This window comes from Manis pentadactyla, chromosome X, assembly GCF_030020395.1.
Source record: "Manis pentadactyla isolate mManPen7 chromosome X, mManPen7.hap1, whole genome shotgun sequence".
NCBI lineage: Eukaryota > Metazoa > Chordata > Mammalia > Pholidota > Manidae > Manis > Manis pentadactyla.
Genome location: NC_080038.1, coordinates 76,445,616 through 76,467,180, shown reverse-complemented (window position 1 = coordinate 76,467,180; position 21,565 = coordinate 76,445,616). Strand labels below are relative to the sequence as shown.

The 21,565-nt window shown below is 40.9% G+C and overlaps 1 protein-coding gene across 1 annotated transcript in view; it reads left to right on the top strand.

The window, feature by feature from the left end:
* Nucleotides 1-21,565, top strand: part of HDX (highly divergent homeobox) — a 314,801-nt gene that overhangs the window by 286,264 nt on the left and 6,972 nt on the right. The window contains exon 8 of the mRNA XM_057495440.1: nucleotides 2,864-2,947. Coding sequence (XP_057351423.1) covers nucleotides 2,864-2,947 — 84 coding nt within the window. The remainder of the gene's footprint in view (nucleotides 1-2,863; nucleotides 2,948-21,565) is intronic.

The following is a 21,565-nucleotide window of genomic DNA, read 5'->3' as shown; positions in this document are numbered from 1 at the left end:
AAGATGTAGAAGCTGTCGAAGCTGTCTGGGTTAGTCCTGTCTGGATCAAATTTTTGCCTTTTCATGTTGATAGGTGCAGTGGAGTGCTATGGACGTGTCTATCAGCTGGGAGAGTCAGGCCTCTTTCCACTTGGTTCCTGGCCTTTCTTTACTGGGACAACTGCATCCCCTAGTGGCTTGTGTTGGGCAATTGTGTGCAGACTGGTTCTCTGTATCTTGCCCGGCCAGTATGGAGGAAACTCCCTTGCTGTGGGTGTGGCCAGCCTCAGGCTGCAGCTCTGCTATGGCGGGGCCACAGAGGGGTAATGGACAGGCAGGGCTGTTTGGCTGTTTACCTCCGTGAGGGTTCTCGGAGCTGTTGCACAGGGGGTTAGTGTGCCCAGAGTTCCTGGAATTTCCAGCTTCTGGACTGTGACCCGGGATGCTTCGGTCCAGCTTTGAGGTCCCTGTCCCTTTAAGACTTTCAAAAAGCACTCGCTTTTCTTTGTCACAGGGGCGCCAGCTTTGGGACCCGCTCACAGGTCTTACTGTCCTGCTTCCCTAGTTTCCAGCACCCCACGCATGCACTGTGTCTGCGCTCTGGTGCGTGTGTCTAGGGCTGGGTGTTTAGCAGTCCTGGGCTCCCTCTCCTTCCCCGCTCCGACTCCTCTCCTCCCGCCAGGAGCTGGGGTGAGGGGCACTCGGGAGCCACTGGGCCGTGGCTTGTATCTTACCCCCTTCGCAAGGCGCTGGGTTCTCTCAGGTGTGGATGTGGTCTGGATGTTGTCCTGTGTCTTCTGTTCTCTCTTTTAGGATTAGTTGTATTTGTTGTATTTTCAAAAATATATATGTTTTTGGGAGGAGATTCCCACTGTCCTACTCATGCCGCCATCTTGGCTCCGCTCTCCAAATATTCTTAATAAAAGTTGAACACATAATACACAGTTCTTACTCTTTTGTTACATATCAACATTATATGAGTGTTTTCCTTATGCAGAATATAGTTTAGGATAATATTCTATTGATTTCAGTTCTTATTTAAGTTAATATTTGATGCTCCTAATACTAAATTCAATAGGCATATGGGAAAACTTTTATTTTGAGGCAAAGATGTGTTTTCATTAGATAGCTAGTAACAGTTATTTTCCACAACTATTAATTGTGCTAATATTCTTAAATTTCAGCAAGGAATAATCTCCTCTACTCTGGATTTGAGTTATACTATACAAGTTATATAAGATTATTTACAAACTGGAACCCCTTTTCTCCAAAATACATGCTCATTTTTAGCCTGAATTTCGCTGCAGCAGACATTTAAATATAATGAACAATGTAATGGCATGGGATGCCTCACAGTCACTTAGGCACCTAATTTTTCAAAAACGATTGATTTTCAGAAATAAAACCCCAAACTTTTAAATGTTGATCTTCTATGTCACTTTCTAGTGCCCCCAATTGTTCATGGATGACAAATCACAGAGACATATAACACCTATCTATATGCACAAATCTATAATATGGTCCTTAGTGCCTTCCTCCCTGGATTACTTAGCTCTTTTTCCTAGAACCAAACCAAACAGAGAACCTGAAAATCAACATCAGAAAAGTATCAAATCTGAGGTCTGGTGAGAGCTGACATGACTAAGCCCTAAGTTTATAGTGCTTATAAAATAAGACAAATCATTAAGATTCATCTCCAGCCAGCAGCAGAAAGCAATTTCATTGCAGCTGTCCTTTTGAATCAGAATCCGGCAGGTCATAAACCCTGTTATGGTATCTTATCTGCATTGGCAATATATCAAATATGATCATTCCAAATTGTCATTTTAAGTACAATATGTATTCCTGGGTAGGAAGCTTGATTTCAAATTCTGCCTATGACATATTGCTATCAATGTGCTTGTTCTTAAAAGACTGCCTAATGACTAATTGTAGCTTAGGTTTTCTCATTTTTAAATTTTATTTTGGGTTGACAGGGTTTAAATGTTTAAAAGTGTAACTGTCTTTTTCAAATGCAAAACTGTCTTTTTCAAATGCAAAAGAAAAATTTAGACCTGACTTTGCCTTTTGGTTTTGCTTTAAAAAAAAAAAAACAGTTTCCATGATTAGATAAGTTGCCTTGTCCCCATGGTTGGAACTTAATGGTTATTTTTTTCATGAACACTGTTATTTTGTTCATTCTTTTGACATATTTAATTAGTTCCTACTACATATGAGATACATACAAACTTTACTGTTCCTTACTTCTAAAACTAATGGCAGTTTAGCATTTCTTTCTCTTTTATGTCTCTCCCTTCTTACTGTCCCTTGAAGGGAACAAGTTTACATGTTATTTTCATTACATCATAAATGTCTGCTTTCAATTTTATAGCTAATGTAGTGTAGCAAATAAGTGAATTTTTAAAAACTAATATTCAACTTTGGAATGCATGTTATATGTTGATATTTTACATTAGAAGTTGAAAGGGGTATATATGGATGTGAAAAAGAAAGCCCTTCCAAACACTTAGGTATAGTTACCATTAAATAAATAATCCTTACAAGAAGTATGTTCCCTGCCACTGGAAGGAGCTATTTAAACAGAATTTGAATTCCTGTTTTTTCAGAACTATTATGAAAGGGTTTTTCCTATTTTCAATAGTATGACAATAATTTTCTATTTGCTAATCAATCATCAATTAAAAGTAGAGGGAGGTGGCTAAGACACAGGCTCGCTGGGTGTAACACTGAGGAGCTGGTCAATTATCAGAGATCATTTCAGGTAACCTGGATCAAATAACCCCACCACTAAAACTGAACATTGAATGTATGTGTGCTATACATTGTTGAGTGTAGTGATGATATCAGATGTATATTTATGGAAACTTCTCTACTCATGTTACAGAAAATAGAAATAATTGATGATGAAGAGAGTGACATGATAAGTAATTCTGAAGTAGAACAAGTGAATTCTTTCTTGGATTATAAGGTAAAAGTAATCTCAAGTTTTGAATTCATTAAGAGAATGTACTAAATGAGACAGACTTTTACTGGTTTATTTCATTTTTACTGTCATTTGATTAAACATCCTGTGGCTCCTCTCTGACTCTCTCAGGTAGTTGACTATCAGTCAATGTGCCGGGCATTTTAATTCACATTGCCTGGGTTAGTGGTTATGGTTTGAAGTAGAGTGTTTTGAGCAGGACTAGGTATTGATGGTGTACAATAAGGTACTGATGGTGTACAACAGTGCATAATGGTGGTTAATGTGAAATGTATGAAAATGCTTTTCAAAGCCACTGTTCATTTTAAATGGTGGCAAAGGGAAATTATTTCCCAGTGGCCCTTCCTGATTTTATCTTGAATGGAAGAAGACCATTTTATAAAATATAATGATATACCTGTTTTAGGAGAACTTGAAAAACAATCCCCAAGGAAAATGTGGAATGAATATGAATAGAGATGACCTTTTCTTAATATCACTTGTTACTAAACTGAAAGGCATACTTTTGACAGCATGCCATACACAACTTTTTTTTAATTAAATTTTGACATAAGCTGTCAGTCTATATGTCAGTATGTTTGGGGCATAGATGTATAATTGCTGTCCCTTTGTTAATCAGCATCCCATCATTTTAGGTTACTTTGGGACCTTCTCAGATTTTGGCCACATAACCATTCTTTCCACACACAAAATTTATTTTCTTAGAGTAACATTAAGTGTTTAAACAAAGACTAGCGATCTAAAGATGTTAACCAAAGATAACATTTAATCAGAAAAACAACAGCTGTCATTTTTGCAAAAATATTTCCCTTTTTACTATAATTGAAAGTTGTTCCATTCAACAGATTGTTTTCTAAATATTCATAAACATGTCAGACTTCAAAATATTGAACATTGTAAACACAGAAGGAAATTATCTTTTGCAGTTTATCTGGTAAGTTGTCAAAGATCACAATGCAATCCTGCATTTAAATTGTATATCCAACCAAAAAAATGTAAAATTCTTTGTTCAGAAATACAAGAGATAGTTCTAATCTCTCCCACCTTGTCATATAATATTTCTAAATGCCCAGTTCAGGATTAGAATGGTCCTGCAAGCTATGTGTAACTTGGCACAAGCTATGTGTAACTCCAGGGAAGGGGAATTCTGGGGCAAAATACCTTTGGAAATGAAATCAGTCAAAGGGAGAAATAAAGTTTAAAACCTGTTTATGGCTTACAAGCAGTTGTCCCACATCTCTCTCTTCTGCTGTGGCAGAAACGAGCGAAAAATCCTCCCAACCTCTCAGGCCCAGAGACGTCCTCACTCACCCAAGTAATTACACAATGATATGGAGATGGACTAATTCTCTCCATCCCTTAGAAACACCTGTTGATATGGAGATACACTAAAGTCAGGTGAGAGATACTGGAATTATTGCAATTTTACCCATAAGCCAACCCTCCAGAAATCTCACCTTGCAATCTACTCATATCCTATCTTCTGCAATGGTGCCTGGGCAAGAAAAGTGGAATATTATAACCAGACTAATGACACAATAGCAACAGCAAAAAAATATCATGATACTCCTCAAACTGGAAGATACAGCTAGGTTCAAAGTCCTATGCAAATAAGTCCATAGCTCACCCATTCCACAGGCAGTCAGTAGCTGAACAGGTAGGGAGTTCAGAGAAATCATCATGTGGCACCTTCAGCAAGGGGGTGCATCCTGACCACAACTACTGTAGAAGAAAATAACCTTAAGATCAATAATATACATGTTTTAATGACACCAGAACAGGCAAATATTGTCCCTCAGGTAGGATACATGTAAGAGAGTGGTCCTGTGATAGGCCAGTGGCAGGAATGGGATCTCATCCTGGTCTAGTATACCAGGCTTTCACCGCCTTCCCTATGGGAGTTACAGATGGGTCAATATATGGGACTACAGGAGGTACATGCACTGGCCATAAATATTAAACAAAATTTCCCTGTAAGATGCTCTTACCACCTGGAAGTTTTGGGCACACTACTGTGATATTTTGGGGCCACTCTGCTGTCACTCCAGGAATACACAGGAGGCCATCTTCCAGGCCTTTTCCCCAAGGTTCCAGAAGGGCCAGCCATCATTGGTCCATCTGTCAAAATGTCCAGGGCCATGTCCACTGAACAGTGTCTCCAGGGTTAATGCAGCAGAGACTGGCAGCAGGTGTTGCTCTGCTGGCCTATCCTGGCTTCAATAACTCCTCTTTGGTTTGAACATACAGTTCTGTAGGAGAGGCAGCAATGTGTGATAGCATGAGCTCAAAGCTCCTTTTGGAGGCTTCTCATTCAAATTCTGCAGCACTGTCTATAGGCGAGCTGACCAGCCCTGTAGACTATTGGTGTCTACTGCAGACCAGATTTCAACAAACCATTGTACCTCTCTATCATGACTGCACCAGTAGGGTTATATGGTACATGAAACTTCCACTTTATTCCTAATTGCTGCACACATTCTTGTAACACATGTCCAGTAAGTGGGTGTATTGATCGCTCTTAATCACCTGCGGCCAGCCATAGGCTGCAACGAGATGTTCTAGGCCCCTTTTGCTCATTTGCTAATCTGCATGACATGCAGAAAAAGCAACCAATAGTCCAGTAACTGTGTCCACACAAGTCATGGCACTATGATATCCTTCTGATATAGGGAGAGGCTAAATATAGTGTATCTGCCACCTGACAAGGGGTATCAGCCCCTCTACTATTGTCCTATGTCTCTTAGGGACATGGTGCAAGTCCCTCTTAGAGCACACTAGACACTCCTTCCAGGCTCTGCTGACTTCTTCAAAGGTCAATGGCATGCCCCACCAACAGGCTACAACCCACATTGTCTTTTGTCCAACATGCAACAAAGCTGATGTAACCATTGGGTTACATCAGAGACAAGCTTTCCTTCTAGCCAACACACCTGGGCCAAAGTGTATCCTTCATCATTCCCTGGGGGTCCCAAAAACTAATGGCCAGTCACATGATTACAGTAACTGTCTTAGTTTGACCAGAGGCCCATAGGTCTTGCCACAACCCTTGCCCCCAAAGGGGCCAGTGACCAACCATTCAGGTGGCATGGTACAATGTCAGTAGCCACAGGTGCAAACCCCAATAGATGGCCCAGTTATCAGTGCAGATAACTACAGGGGAGGTCTTCTTGGTGATCACAAGCCATATTGCCCATAACCCAGGCAATTGGTTGTTCTCCTCTCCATTCTCCATCCATATTGTCTCAATCTTAGGATGGAAAGCCACAGCCCTCCACTTTGGGGGCTGCCCATGACTGGAGCTGTCTGTATACCAAGCATCTTCAGGCATAGGGGCTTTTCCCTCCTGATAAGGACTCTTGGCTACCAATGGCACAAAAGCAAGTTCTTCCTGCTTTCCATGGGTATATGTCACTGGCCCCAATAAGCAATGGAAATCTCCACTTAAGGGGATAGTAGAGAGAGTGCTACACTGCTATAAATATGCACCCCATTTGGCCAGTGTAGGTGTCTGTGCGATGCCACTCCATGGCCTATGGGTCCAGTCTCTCACCCACCCCTTGTTGGGATAGGTGGTTATTACCTTAGTAGGAGCTATTCTGGTGATGAACTCCATAGCCAGCAAGGCATGGTACATGGCAGCTGGTTGCTTCTCTATCAAGATGTATGGGACCTCTGCTCCTTTCCATAGTTGTAACCAGAATCCAATAGATTGGAGTGTCCATTCAAGCCACTGCCAAAGACTCCATCCTCAGTTACATTAACATCGAGCTCATAGGGCCTTGATGAGTCCATTACACTGAAGGCCTGTATGGCCTTGACTGCTTGCTTAGCACCAGTAAAAGCAGCTGCACATGTTTCATCCCAGTCCGACCTGATGCCCTTTTGTACCAACTGGTATAAGGGCTTGAGAATATGTGCAAAGTGTGGGATAAACACTCTCTAGTAGCCCAAATACCCAAAAACTCTTATAATACAGCCACACAGTAGTAGGGGTAGGGAATGCCTGGACCTTGTCCATGACAGCTTCAGAAATAACTTTAGTTTTACCCGACCAGGCATCCCCCAAGAACTTTACAGACAAACCAGGTCCCTGGTCCTTGGTGCTGTTCACAGCCCATCCTTTCTCCTGTAGATGTTGCTGCCATCTAGGAACTGCCCCTTTTAAATCTGCAGGAGAATCAGACGTGAGAATAATATCATCAATGTAGTGATAGAACCACACTGCGTTTTCTTCCATGTGGCCTAGTCCTGCGCTACAAGTCTGTGACAGATGGTAGGACTGTGGAAGGACAGTGAATATCCACTGCTGGCCTTCCCACTTGAAGGCAAACTGTTCCTGAATTTCCTGTGTATGTGAGTAGAGTAGAAAGCATTAGCAAGGTCTCCAACATAATGATGCATTCCAACCTCATGGTTGAGAGTGTCCAGAATGGCTGCTATAGAGGAGACAGCAGCATGCAAACGGGGTGTGACTTTTTAAAATTATCTGTAGTCCACAGTCATATGTCAGGAGCCATCTGGCTTTTTCACTGGCCATACTGGGGAATTAAAAGGACTATGAGTGGGCTTTATGATGCCCACCTTCTCCAACTCCTGTAGAGTTTCTCCAATTTCCTTGTGACCCCCAGGCAATTTATACTGCTTAGTATTTGTCACTTACCTAGGTACAGGTACAGCTACAAGTGGGTGCTTAGTATGTCCCCTCAGCACTTCCTTTACCATACATACCCTCAGTCTGAACTCACCTGTAGTGGTCTGTAACCACAGGCCCTGCAGGATACCCCCAAAATATATTCAGACATGGGAGAAATGTACACAGCATACTCCTTTGGGAGTAAGTACACTATCCCCAATGGGATTTGGACTTCCTTCACTCTAATTGCCTTACCCCCGTAGCCAGTGATCATAGCAGGGATCACAGTAAAATGGTCATGGTTGCCACAAATCAGAGAACATTCTGCTTATGTCCACCAGCACCAAGACACATTGTACATTCACAGGCAACCAATGAATCGTTAATTTTACATATGGCCTCTTGTTCCCACCACATCCCCCAAGGGGGGGACCTTGAGCACCCCCAGTCAAACCGCGATGCCCAGTTGTCCTCCTTTGGGGGTGAGGGCCCAAGCACAGCCTAGGTACTGTCCCAACTGAAGTCTTGGAGGGACATAGGCTGGACATGGGGCTTTGACTCTGGCTTCTGTGTCCTGGACCTCAGCAGTTGGAAAGGCTGTTCTGGCTTTAATTTGTGCCACAGTTCTAACAAGATCCTGTTGGGATGCCCATCAAGTTTTTCTTTTACTACTCCGGCCGTTATCTATTCAACCCACAAATGGGTCCTCAAGACTTTCAAGGGACCTCTTGTACCTCTCCTTTCAGTCATAGCCCATACTTCCTTCCATGCCCTTATTGTTTCAACCTCCCCCAGATATGCTAAAGTACGAGTAGCCTCACTTATAGGTTGCCCTATGTGGGGAGCAAGAATAGTGACTATAAACCCAAAGAGAGATGGAGGAGCTGTATGGAGCACCAGGTTTCTCATTCCTATAGTGAACAACTTCTCATCAGAGCCCTGTGGGTCCATATTATAGATGATATTTTTCTTGCCCAAATCCTGTAACACCTGCAGGAACTCTACTTACGTTTTGTAGCTTGTAGGTAAGTATGGTAAATCACCCTGATTAGGCCATACTTCCCTGATGGCAGCTGTCAGCCAATCCAGAAGTGCCTGATTCTCTGAGTCATGATGGGCACTTTCCCACCACTGCCAGAGGGAAGGGTGAGTCATCATGGAAGCCAGTCTACTCATTTCATGACCTGACATAACAGTGTTTCCACTCCCATATCCCAGAGGCATAAAAGCCATATAGGCAGAGATTCCGCTATCTTCGGACTGTACCGGATGCTTATGTCTACCAGCTCATCCTGGGTATAGGTGTAGAGCATGGATTGCTCCACAACATGGACAGAGGGCGGCTCCTCCCCCTGAGGAGCCTATGGTTGTTTCATTTTTATTTTTTTAATTACAGCCAGGTGGGTCTTTAATACAGGAGAGCCTGGTGCCTCAGGCGGTGGCTTCGGCAGCAGATCAACCCATGGCCCCACCTCCTCATCTTCTCCTCCTGATTTCTCCACCATCTCTGTGGCTGAAGTCACCACTCTTTCCTTCTCCCCACCACGGCCTCCTGCACTGTGGCTTCTCCTGCCACCTCCCCCCTCACTTCTGCTAAGGAATCTTCTAGGGGCACTAACCGTTTTCTCAGTAACTGTCTCTCTTCCTTAAGGGCATCCAGTAGGTCATCACCCAGTTCCTTCAAGCGATGCTGAAATGTGTCTCTCTCCTGCTGAAGTCCCTCTCTCTCCTTGATAATCCTCTTGATAATCTTCTCTTTCTTCTTGATATTCCTCTCTGTCTCCTTGATAACACTTTCCACTATCTTGAGGAAAAGAGACCCTATAATGCCAGCTGCTACATGGCCACCCAGGGCCTCTAAGCAGTCTTCTATCTCACAGAGGGCCAATTCTGCAGCTTCTGGTGTCTCCACCCTTCCCCAGTTCTGGGGAAGGCCCCATCCCTCTAGGTGGTGCTTTATCCTAGACCAATTCCCCACTAGGATCTCCCCAAGTGAAAGCCCCACAGATAGGGGGCTCCCAGGTGAAGCTGCATGCTTTGCTGCTGCAGCTGCTGGGGCCTCCCCACTATACACAGGGGGTGTTCTGGACACCTCACCACCATCTCTAGGGGCAGCCTGCCCAAGGGTCACACCCATGTAGACAGATTTCAAGTTCAGAGGTCCTGCCAACTACTGTCAGATGTGACTCCAGAGAGGGGAAATCCCTGGGCAAAATACCTTTGACACTGAAATCAAAGGGAGGAATAAAGTTTAAAACCCATCTATTACTTACAAGCTGTCATCCCATGTCTCTCTCTCTCCTGCTATGACAGAAGAGAGCAAGTTCTCCCCCTAGCCTCTCGGGTCCAGATAAGCCCTTGCTCACCCATGTAATTACACGCTGATATGGAGTGGACTACTTCTCTCCACCCCTTGGGAACACCTGTCGATATGGAGATGCACTAAAGCCAGGAAGAGAGATTCTGGAAATATTGCAATTTTACCCACACTATGGAATGTACAAACGAGAGGACTGGATTGTACAGTCTTTAAGTATGCTGTGTTTTGTGCTCTCTAACAGGTCAAATAGGGGTGGGTCCAGAACTGAGAGGATTCTTTCCAGGACCTTTCCAGCATCCTGTGGTGTGCTATTTGAGACAGTTTGGAGCTAAAGACTAGGGCAGGGGAATAGTGTCCATAATATTTAATATGTATGTATCCAGAAATATTAACATTTAATATCCAGAAATATTACCATTTTCATTTAATTCTAAAGGATATTTAATGATCCAGTGTTTTGCAAGGTGTCCTTTCCTGCCCTATTAGTGATGCATTCTATAACATATTACCATCCTACATAAACTTATTTTCTTTAACTCTCAAAAATCAGGACCTATATATAAAATATATCTTTTTATAATCATTACTAAAAACATTTCAGTTCACCTGATCTGTGAATTTTGTACTCTACAGGGTAAAGTGAACCTTCATATAGCAGTTCTCATTGCTGATTTCACAGTGTTGACTTAAAACAGCAACTTTATCAGTTTAGAAATTTAATCTTTCTCCAGAGAACATTTGCATAGATGCGATAGTGTTGTCTGTTTTGGGATCAAAATCACGGTGTTGGTTTCTTAAGTATATCCATCCTAAGATTCTTGATCTTATTCATCTGTGTGTTACCTAGTCTAGTGCCCAGTGCATAGGTGTCCAATAACTAGTTCCTGCATGAGTGAATAAATTTATTTATTTATCCTTGGAAATAATTTTAACACTATTATGCAAGTTCTCATTTACATAAAATCAATTAAGTTCAGGAGCTGTCTCATTATAACTTTTGTCCCACACCAAATTAAACAATCTCTCATTATTCTTGGGATTCATTGTAGCAAAATGTGAGACTATTTCCTATGTTCATTTGATAATTATTGCTATGCAACCATCAATACTCAATGTGGACACGGTGGAGTTCCAACATGCATTGCTGGAAATCCATATTGCTAGGAGTTCTAACTAACCCAAAATGCTTATGAGACAAGTTGGTGATCTCAGTTCCTGAGGCATGAGTAGCTGTATCATAACATCTCGGGTTTGGTAGTCATTTTACAGACTGCTCAGAAATTAAAACTCTGGTCCACATGAAACCTTAAGTGCTCCCTACAATCATCTTGGATAAGAACAAACAAAGTTTATTGGGAATGTAGGGAAGATCTTAACAAGAACAATGAGCTAAATCTTGTTTTGTGAAATTCAGTAACTGATATTATCTTACTAGTTCCTCTCACAAACACTCCATTTGCTTAGGAAAATCTCTAAAGTACACAAAAATTACTGCCTATAATTTTGGAAGTATTTAATAGGCTTGTGAAAAACAGCTCCAGAAGAAAATGTCTGCAATATTAAATTGTCTTAAAGCTGTTGATGTTTCTCAAACGTTGCATAAATACTGAGGAGGAGGAATGTTCACAAGAGAAATTAGATATCTGCATAGCAAAAGATGCATCATGACTTTTGCTAATGTGAATTAATGCTTTTAAATGTTTTCTAATGGATATTGAAGGCAGCTTAAAAGGACTGTGCATTCAAAGGAGACACTATGGTAATGATAATAAGTGTCTCCTGTATTTGAAAAGACTTCCTGGTCAGCACTTTTTTAATACTACTTCTCTGACAATAAAGACTTTCTGGTCATCACTTTATTAATACTACTTCTCTGACAATGAATACTAAAAAACACAAAAGTTTAGAACTAGTCAAGTGTATTAGGGCAGGAGCATGTTGAATTTTATTATAATGCTTACCTGTATCATAGATTTCTGTAGAGTGCCTTTGGATAAGGAATTTAGCTTGAATTCATTTGCAGATAATTCATTGGATAGTAACTGGTCTGACAAGGAAGGAGTTTTATTAAATAAATTCTAAACTGTGCTGATAAAATAGTGCAGTAAACATGTTCATTGATTGTGATTAATACAACTGTATCTTCTCATTTGGAACTATTAGAATGCCCATAGAATTAGCTAATTTTAATGTCTTCTATGCATCTTTTTGAACATACTGCTAAAGATCCTGCTGTGCTCATTAGGACCAGTTCTCCAGCTGCAGAGAGTACTCATAGCTTATTGTCATTTTTTTTGGCAAGGATGATGACTAATAATCAGGTTTTTTGATAAATAATTTCCATACAATAAAACTCACCTATTTATGCAGTTAGATGAGTTTGACAAGTGAACACAGTTGTGTAATCACAACCACAATTTGTTTATTAATCTGTTGATGAACAATTGTGTTATTTCTAGTTTGAGCTATTTTGAATAAAGCCACTATGAATTTTCATGTATGTCTTTTCCTGGAATTGTGTTTCGATTTCCATTGGGAAAAAGAGTAGGATTGCTGAATCACATGGTAAGAAATGATATATTTAACTTTATAAGAAACTGCCAAGGATCACAGGAAGATGGTGGCATGAGTAGTTCAGAGGAAATCTCCTCCCAAAACATATATATTTATGAAAATACAATAAATACAACTATTCCTAAAAGAGACACCAGTGGATGCAGTACAACAGCCAGGACACATCTACATCTGCAAGAACTCAGCATCAAACTAACAGGGTAAGATACAAGCCATGGCCAGGTGGGACCCGAACGCTCCCCCACCCCAAAACCCGGCTGGAAGAAAGGAGTCAGAACGGGGATGGAGTAAAAGCCCAGGACTGCTAAACAACCAGCTCTAGAAATCTGCACCTGGAACGCAGACACAAGATGCACGGGGTGCCGGATATTAGAGAAACGGAAAAGTAAAACCTGTGGGCAGGTCCCCGCAACCGGCGCACCTGAGACAAAAGAAAAGCGAGTGCTTTCTGCAAGTCTTAAAGAAACAGGGATCCCATAGCTCGACGAAGTTCTTCCGGCAGCTGGGAATACCAGGGAAACTTAGGCGCCCTAAACGGAGGCAGTGCAGCTCTGAAGCCCCGCACAGGAATAGGCAGCCTGCCAGTCATTCCTCAAACTGGCGCAGACCCCGACACACGGACCCAGTAGCAGGAGAGTGGGGGCGCACGCCAGGGGAGGAAGCGCTAGAATGAACACCGAGAGCAGATCCGTACACCGCAGGACTAACCCACAGCGGCACAACTGAGCAGCCCGGGAACGGCTCGCGTGCACCGGTGGCAGTGAAGCCAGAGCCCAGTAGGAGTCTGAGTGGAAAAGCCCCGCACGCACCAGCAGCGGAGCCAGAGGGAGCAGGTGCATTCCCAGGAGTGGACCGAAATCCCAGCCCAATGTACAGCCACCCGGGTCAGACCCAAAGGCCGCTGCTGACACACAGCTGACTGGCAGGGTCGCTGACAGCATGGAGGAGTGCACCTGGCATGCCTGCCACTCCCCGCAGAGCTCCATGCTGCTCTGATGGACACCCCGCCCACAGCAGCTTAGGAGATTAACCTGGTGGCTGCTCCAGTAGTGCACGTAGTCATCACAGGCAGCGGAGAAGGGCAAGGAATCCAGCAAGCAGGAAAGGACTTTCTTCTCCCAGCTGACACACCCGCAACTTGCCTACAGCCACTGCAATCACCATGAAAAGGCAAAAAATTCTGGTCCAGACCAAGATAGTTACACCTGAGAAAGGATCTGCAGAGGCAGACCTAATCAGTCTTCCTGAAAAAGAATTCAAAATAAAAATCATAAACATGCTGACAGAGCTGCAGAGAAATATGCAAGAGCTAAGGGATGAAGTCCAGAGGGAGATTACAGACATCCAGAGGGAGATCACAGATGTCCATAGGGAGATTACAGAAGTGAAACAAACTCTGGAAGGATTTATAAGCAGAATGGATAAGATGCCAGAGGCCATTGATGGAATAGAAACCAGAGAACAGGAACGCATAGAAGCTGATGCAGAGAGAGATAAAAGGATCTCCAGAAATGAAACAAAATTAAGAGAACTGTGTGACCAATCCAAAAGGAACAATATCCGCATTATAGGGGTACCAGAGGAAGAAGACACAGAAAAAGGGACAGAAAGTGTCTTTGAAGAAATAATTGCTGAGAACTTCCCCAAACAGGGGGAGGAAATAGTTGCTCAGACTACAGAGGCACACAGAACTCCCGAGAGACGGGATCCAAAGAGGACAACACCAAGACACATAATAATTAAAATGGCAAAGATCAAGGACAGGGACAGAGTATTAAAGGCAGCCAGAGAGAGTAAAAAGGTCAACTGCAAAGGAAAACCCATCAGGCTATCATCAGACTTCTCAACAGAAACCTTACAGGCCAGAAGAGAATGGCATGATATATTTAATGCAATGAAACAGAAGGGCCTTGAACCAAGGATACTGTATCCAGCATGATTATCATTTAAATATGAAGGAGGGATTAAACAATTCCCAGACAAGCAAAAGTTGAGGGAATTTGCCTCCCACAAACCACCGCTACAGGGTATCTTAGAGGGACTGCTCTAGATGGGAGCACTCCCAAAAAGACCAAAGAACAAAACACCCAACATATGAAGAATGGAGGAGGAGGAAAAAGAAGGGAAAGAAATAATTATCAGACTGTGTTTATAACAGCTCAATAAGTGAGTGAGGTCAGACAGTAAGGTAGTAAACAAGCTAACTTTGAACCTTTGGTAACCACAAATCTAAAGCCTGCAATACCAATAAGTACATATCTCTCAATAATCACCCTAAATGGAAATGGACTGAATGCACCAATCAAAAGACACAGAGTAATAGAATGGATAAAAAAGCAAGACTCATCTATATGCTACTTACAAGTGACTCACCTCAAACCCAAAGACATACACAGATTAAAAGTCTTTGGATGGAAAAAGACATTTCATGCAAACAACAGAGAGAAAAAAGCAAGTGTTGCAATACTAGTATCAGACAAAATAGACCTCAAAATAAAGAAAGTAACAAGAGATAAAGAAGGACATTACATAATGATAAAGGGCTCAGTCCAACAAGAGGATATAACCATTATATACATATATGCACCCAATACAGGAGCACCAATATATGTGAAAGAAATACGAACAGAATTAAAGGAGGAAATAGAATGCAGTGCATTCATTTTGGGAGACTTTAACACACCACTCACCCCAAAGGACAGATCCACCAGAAAGAAAATAAGTAAGGACACAGACAGAATGAACAACACGCTAGAACAGATTAACCTAACAGACATCTACAGAACTCTACATCCAAAAGCAACAGGATACACATTCTTCTCAAGTGCACATGGAACATTCTCCAGAATAGACCACATACTAGGCCACAAAAAGAACCTCAGTAAATTCCAAATGATTGAAATCCTACCAACCAACTTTTCAGATCACAAAGGTATAAAACTAGAAATAAATTGTACAAAGAAAGCAAAAAGGCTCACAAACACACGTAGGCTTAACAACATGCTCCTAAATAATCAATGGATCAATGACCAAATTAAAATGGAGATCCAGCAATATATGGAAAAGAATGACAACAACAACACAAAGCCCCAACTTCTGTGGGACGCAGCAGAAGCAGTCTTAAGAGGAAAGTATATAACAATCCAGGCATATTTAAAGAAGGAAGAACAATCTCAAGTGAATGGTCTAATGTCACAATTATTGAAATTGGAGAAAGAAGAACAAATGAGGCCTAAGGTCAGCAGAAGGAGCGACATAATACAGATCAGAGAAGAAATAAATAAAATTGAGAAGAATAAAACAATAGCAAAAATCAATGTAACCAAGAGCTGGTTCTTCGAGAAAATAAACAAAATAGATAAGCCTCTAGCCAGACTTATTAAGAGAAAAAGAGCGTCAACACACATCAACAGAATTAGAAACGGAAAGGTAAAATCATGACAGACCCCACAGAACTACAAAGAATTATTAAAGAATATTATGAAAACCTGTATACTAACAAGCTGGAAAACCTAGGAGAAATGGACAACTTCATAGAAAAATACAACCTTCCAAGACTGACCAAGGAAGAAACAGAAAATCTAAACAGACCAATTACCAGCAATGAAATTGAATCAGTAATCAAAAAACTACCCAAGAAAAAAAAACTCCGGGCCAGATGGATTTACCTCGGAATTTTATCAGACATGCAGAGAAGACATAACACCCATTCTCCTTAAAGTTTTCCAAAAAATGGAGGAGGAGGGAATACTCCGAAACTCATTCTATGAAGCCAACATCACCCTAATACCAAAACCAGACAAAGTCCCCACCAAAAAAGAAAACTACAGACCAATATCCCTGATGAACGTAGATGCAAAAATACTCAACAAAATCTTAGCAAACCGAATTCAAAAATACATCAAGAGGATCATATGCCATGAGCAAGTGGGATTCATCCCAGGGATGCAAGGATGGTACAACATTCGAAAATCCATCAACATCATCCACCACATCAACAAAAAGAAGGACAAAGACCACATGATCGTCTTCATAGATGCTGATAAAGCATTCGACAAAATTCAACATCCATTCATGATAAAAACTCTCAACAAAATGGGCATAGAGGGCAAGTACCTCAACATAATAAAGGCCAAATGTGATAAAACCGCAGGTAACATCATACTGAACAGCGAGAGGCTGAAAGCTTTTCCTCTGTGATCCGGAACAAGACAGGGATGCCCACTCTCCCCACTGTTATTCAACGTGGTACTGGAGGTCCTAGCCACAGCAATCAGACAAAACAAAGAAATACAAGGAATCCAGATTGGTAAAGAAGAAGTCAAACTATCACTATTTGCAGATGACATTATACTGTACATAAAAAACCCTAAAGACTCCACTCCGAAACTACTAGAGCTAATGTCGGAATTCAGCAAAGTTGTAGGATACAAAATTAATACACAGAAATCTGTAGCTTTCCTATACACTAACAATAAACTAATAGAAAGAGAAATCAGGAAGACAATTCCATTCACAATAGCATCAAAAAGAATAAAATACCTAGGAATAAATCTAACCAAGGAAGTAAAAGACCTATACCCTGAAAACTACAAGACACGCAAGATAAATTAAAGAGGTCACTAACAAATGGAAACTCATCCCATGCTCCTGGCTAGGAAGAATTAATAACATCAAAATGGCCATCCTTCCCAAAGCAATATACAAATTCGAAGCAATCCCTATTGAATTACCAACAGCATTCTTCAATGAACTGGAACAAATAGTTCAAAAATTCATATGGAACCATCAAAGACCCGGAATAGCCTACGCAATCCTGTGAAGGAAGAATTAAGTGGGGGGGATCTCGCTCCCCAACTTCAAGCTCTACTACAAAGCCACAGTAATCAAGACAATTTGGTACTGGCACAAGAACAGAGCCACAGACCAGTGGAACAGAATAGAGACTCCAGACATTAACCTAAACATATATGGTCAACTGATATTCAATAAAGGGGCCATGGACATACAATGGGGAAATGACAGTCTCTTCAACAGATGGTGCTGGCAAAACTGGACAGCTACATGTAAGAGAATGAAACTAGATCACTGTCTACACTCATACACAAAAGGAAACTCCAAATGGATCAAAGACCTGAATGTAAGTCATAAAACCATAAAACTCTTAGAAAAAAACATAGGCAAAAATCTCATCGACGTAAACATGAGTGACTTCTTCATGAACATATCTCCCCGGGCAAGGGAAACAAAGGCAAAAATGAACAAGTGGGACTATATCAAGCTAAAAAGCTTCTGTAAAGCAAAGGACACCATCAATAGAAGAAAAAGGTATCCTACAGTATGGGAGAACATATTCATAAATGACAGATCTGATAAAGGGTTGACATCCAAAATATATAAAGAGCTCACATGCCTCAACAAACAAAAAGCAAATAATCCAATTAAAAAATGGGCAGAGGAGCTGAATAGACAGTTCTCTAAAGAAGAAATCCAGATAGCCAACAGGCACATGAAAAGATGTTCCACATCGCTAATCATCAGAGAAATGCAAATTAAAACCACAATAAGATATCACCTCACACCAGTAAGGATCACCATCATTGAGAAGACAAACAACAAATGTTGGCAAGGTTGTGGAGAAAGGGGAACCCTCCTACACTGCTGGTGGGAACGTAAATTAGTTCAACCATTGTGAAAAGAAGTATGGAGTTTCCTCAGAATGGTCAAAATAGAAATACCATTTGACCCAGGAATTCCACTTCTAGGAATTTACCCTAATAATGCAGCACTCCAGTTTGAAAAAGACAGATGCACCCCTATGTTTATCATTGCACTGTTTACAATAGCCAAGATATGGAAGCAACCTAAATGTCCATCAGTAGATGAATGGATAAAGAAGAGTGGTATATATACTCAATGGAATATTACGCAGCCATAAGAAAAAAACAGATCCTACCATTTGCAACAATATGGATGGAGTTAGAGGGTATTATGCTCAGTGAAATAAGCCAAGCAGAGAAGGACAAGTACCAAATGATTTCACTCATATGTGGAGTATAAAATCAAAGGAAAGCTGAAGGAACAAAACAGCAGCAGAATCACAGAACCCAAGAGTGGACTAATAGTTACCAAAGGGAAAGGGACTGGGGACGATGGGTGGGAAGGGAGGGATAAGGGCGGGGAAGAAGAAAGAGGGCATTACGATTAGCATGTATAGTGCATGGGGGACACGGGGAGGGATGCACAACACAGAGCAGACAAGTAGTGATTTTACAGCATCTTACTACGCAGATGCACAGTGACTGTGAAGGGGCATGTGGGGGAGACTTGGTGAAGGGGGGAACCTAGTAAACCTAATGTTCTTTCTGTAATTGTAGATTAATGATACCAAAATAAAATAAATAAAAATAAATAAAAACTGAAGGGATAGTGTGAACTCCAAATTTGTACTCAGTTGGCCAGGAGTGAGATTAACCCTGGAAAGCCCAGAGCTGTAGTCTAACTCCAGGTAGTCAGCATCAGAAATATTGCAAGTGGTCAGAGCAGAGCATGCAATTGTAGTAACTGCCCTGGAATGAGAATAGACTGAGATAGCCAACATGGATTGGGATGACAGGGAAATCATCTTGTCTCCTTGAGGTAACAAGTATTTTACCCTCTTTCTACACATATTGTGTGTATGTATGCAGTCAAGACTTCCTGTTAAATTATGTTCAAAGAAAATGTTCAAAGAATCAAATAATCATTTGTTAATAAATATTGGAAGTATAAAAAAAAAAAGAAACTGCCAAAACATTTTCCAAAGTGGCTGTACTGTTTTATATTCCCACCAACAATATGAGACTTCTAATTTCTCAGCATTCCCACCAGCACGTGCTATTGTCAATCTTTTTAACTTCAGCCATTGTGGTATGTTAGTAGTAATATCTCATTGTGGTTTTAATTTGCATTGCCTTAATGAAAAAAATATTAAGCACTTTTTCACATGTTACAGGCTATTCACACATCTTCTTTTGTGAAATGTGTGTTCAAATAATTTGCCTGCTTTTTATTGGGTTGCTCATTCTGTAATTGCATTATAAGTGACCTTTATGTATTCTGAATCCAAGTCCTTTGTGGATATGTGATTTATAGATCTTTTCTCTTAATGTGCAGCTTGTGTTTTATTTTCTTAACAGTGTCTTTGAAAAACAAGTTTTCTTTTGATGAAAACTTAAAAGTTTCATTCTTTTTGTGTCCTGTTGAGAAATTTTTGCCTAAACCAGGGACACAAAGAATTTGTCCTCTGTTTTCCTTTAGAATTTTTATAGTTTTAGGTTTTACATTTAGGTCTGTTATGCATCTCTTATTAAATTTTGTATATGATGTGAGGTGAGGGTTGATCATCTTTTTGGGGGATGATATGGATTTATAATTGTTCAACCATGGTTTTTTGGGAGACTATACTTTCTTTATCCATTGAATTATTTCAGCACTTTTGTTGAAAATCAACCAAATATATATGTGTGTGTGTGTCTGTGTGTGTGTGTGTATGTGTATGTATGTATTTCTGGACTATGTTCTGTTCCATTTAGCTATATGTCTACCCTTTTGCCAATACCAGACTTTATTGATTACTGTAGCTTTAGTAACAAATCTATTCAGAGCAGTTTTATGGCCATTATCTGATTTGCGCCTTCTAACCCTCAAAGCTAGAACTGTCAATAGTATTATCGAATAGAACTAGAAATAGTATTATATCCATTTTACAGATGAGTAAACAGACTCACGAAAAGTTTAACTTGCCCACCCAAGTCTACATAATTATCAGTAGTCCTGGCACTAAAACTCTCCCAAATCCTAGTTTATTGTTCTTTGCCTGTACAACTAGCAAAAATAGTGAAGAGATACTGGATTTCAAATCAATGGTATACAGTGGTGCATTTGGATATATTTTCTGAATAACAGATTTCTATATAAAGGCAGGGGGCTCAGCAAACTATTTAAGACAGTCTTAGTGATGCCGGGGTTCTTGTTTGCGGAGCCGAAGAATGAGCTTCACAGTCAAGGTAAGAGAACAAGGTACAGCCTTTTATTTAGAGATAAAGTGAAAGGACAGAGCTCCCAGCTCACGCCAGGAGGGGACAAGAGAGTCCATAGTGGTGCGTTGTCTAGGGGGTTTTATAGGCAGTTGAGGATTTTTCAAGAACATGAAAATAACTTAGGGGTGGGGACTTGTTAAGTGGGCCCTGAATATTAAAAATTAACTTAACTGTAAGGAATTTCCTGCCTTGATTTCTCTCTGGGACACCGGCGCCTTGGTCTGGGATCATATCAAAAGGCTGCCTGCCCAGCCCCCAAGGTGGTCTGAGGTATTGTCTACTTGCTAAAGAATCTTGCCTCTTGAACTTCCTGGGTGTTAAAATGCAATCTTATCTTTAAGATGGAATTCTTCCTGCCTTTAACTATGCTGTCTACAGCTGGGTCTGCATGCTAAGTTAGTTGCTCAGTTTACAAAATCAACTTGTCAGATCTGAAGGAGGAAAGACAGCACCTAGGCCTGGGTCTTTTAGCATGCTAAAGTGAATCTTACACATGGTTACAAATGATTAGCATAATAAAACATGTGCTACTCTTCTTTATCTGGGAAACATTAACTGATCTCACTGAAGAATGATTCCAGAGCTCAATGTTTAACATAGAGTTTTAGTAGGGGGGTTTCCTTGAATGTAGTTACATTGCTCTGACTGCAAATATCCCTCCCTGCCCCCTCCGGAGGCTCTCACCCTACTCTGACTACATCCATGGTCCCTGTCTCATTAGGTATAATTTTAGTCCTTCATCAGACATTTTAGCTTTTTCAACATTTGAGTTTATGAACGGTACATTCAACATTACTGCATCTGCTGCTGCTCTCTACTTGGGGTTAATTGGGTTTCTATTCTTAATCCTAATCCAAAATCTAATTAAATTTAATATAGAAGGAATCTTTCCAAGAAGGGAAATGTTTCTTGATTTTTCTGTTACTGGAATTTACTTGATTAGATTCTTAACATTGCAAACTGTTTTCTGTTAGTGATTTGCTTGAAAGGCAGCC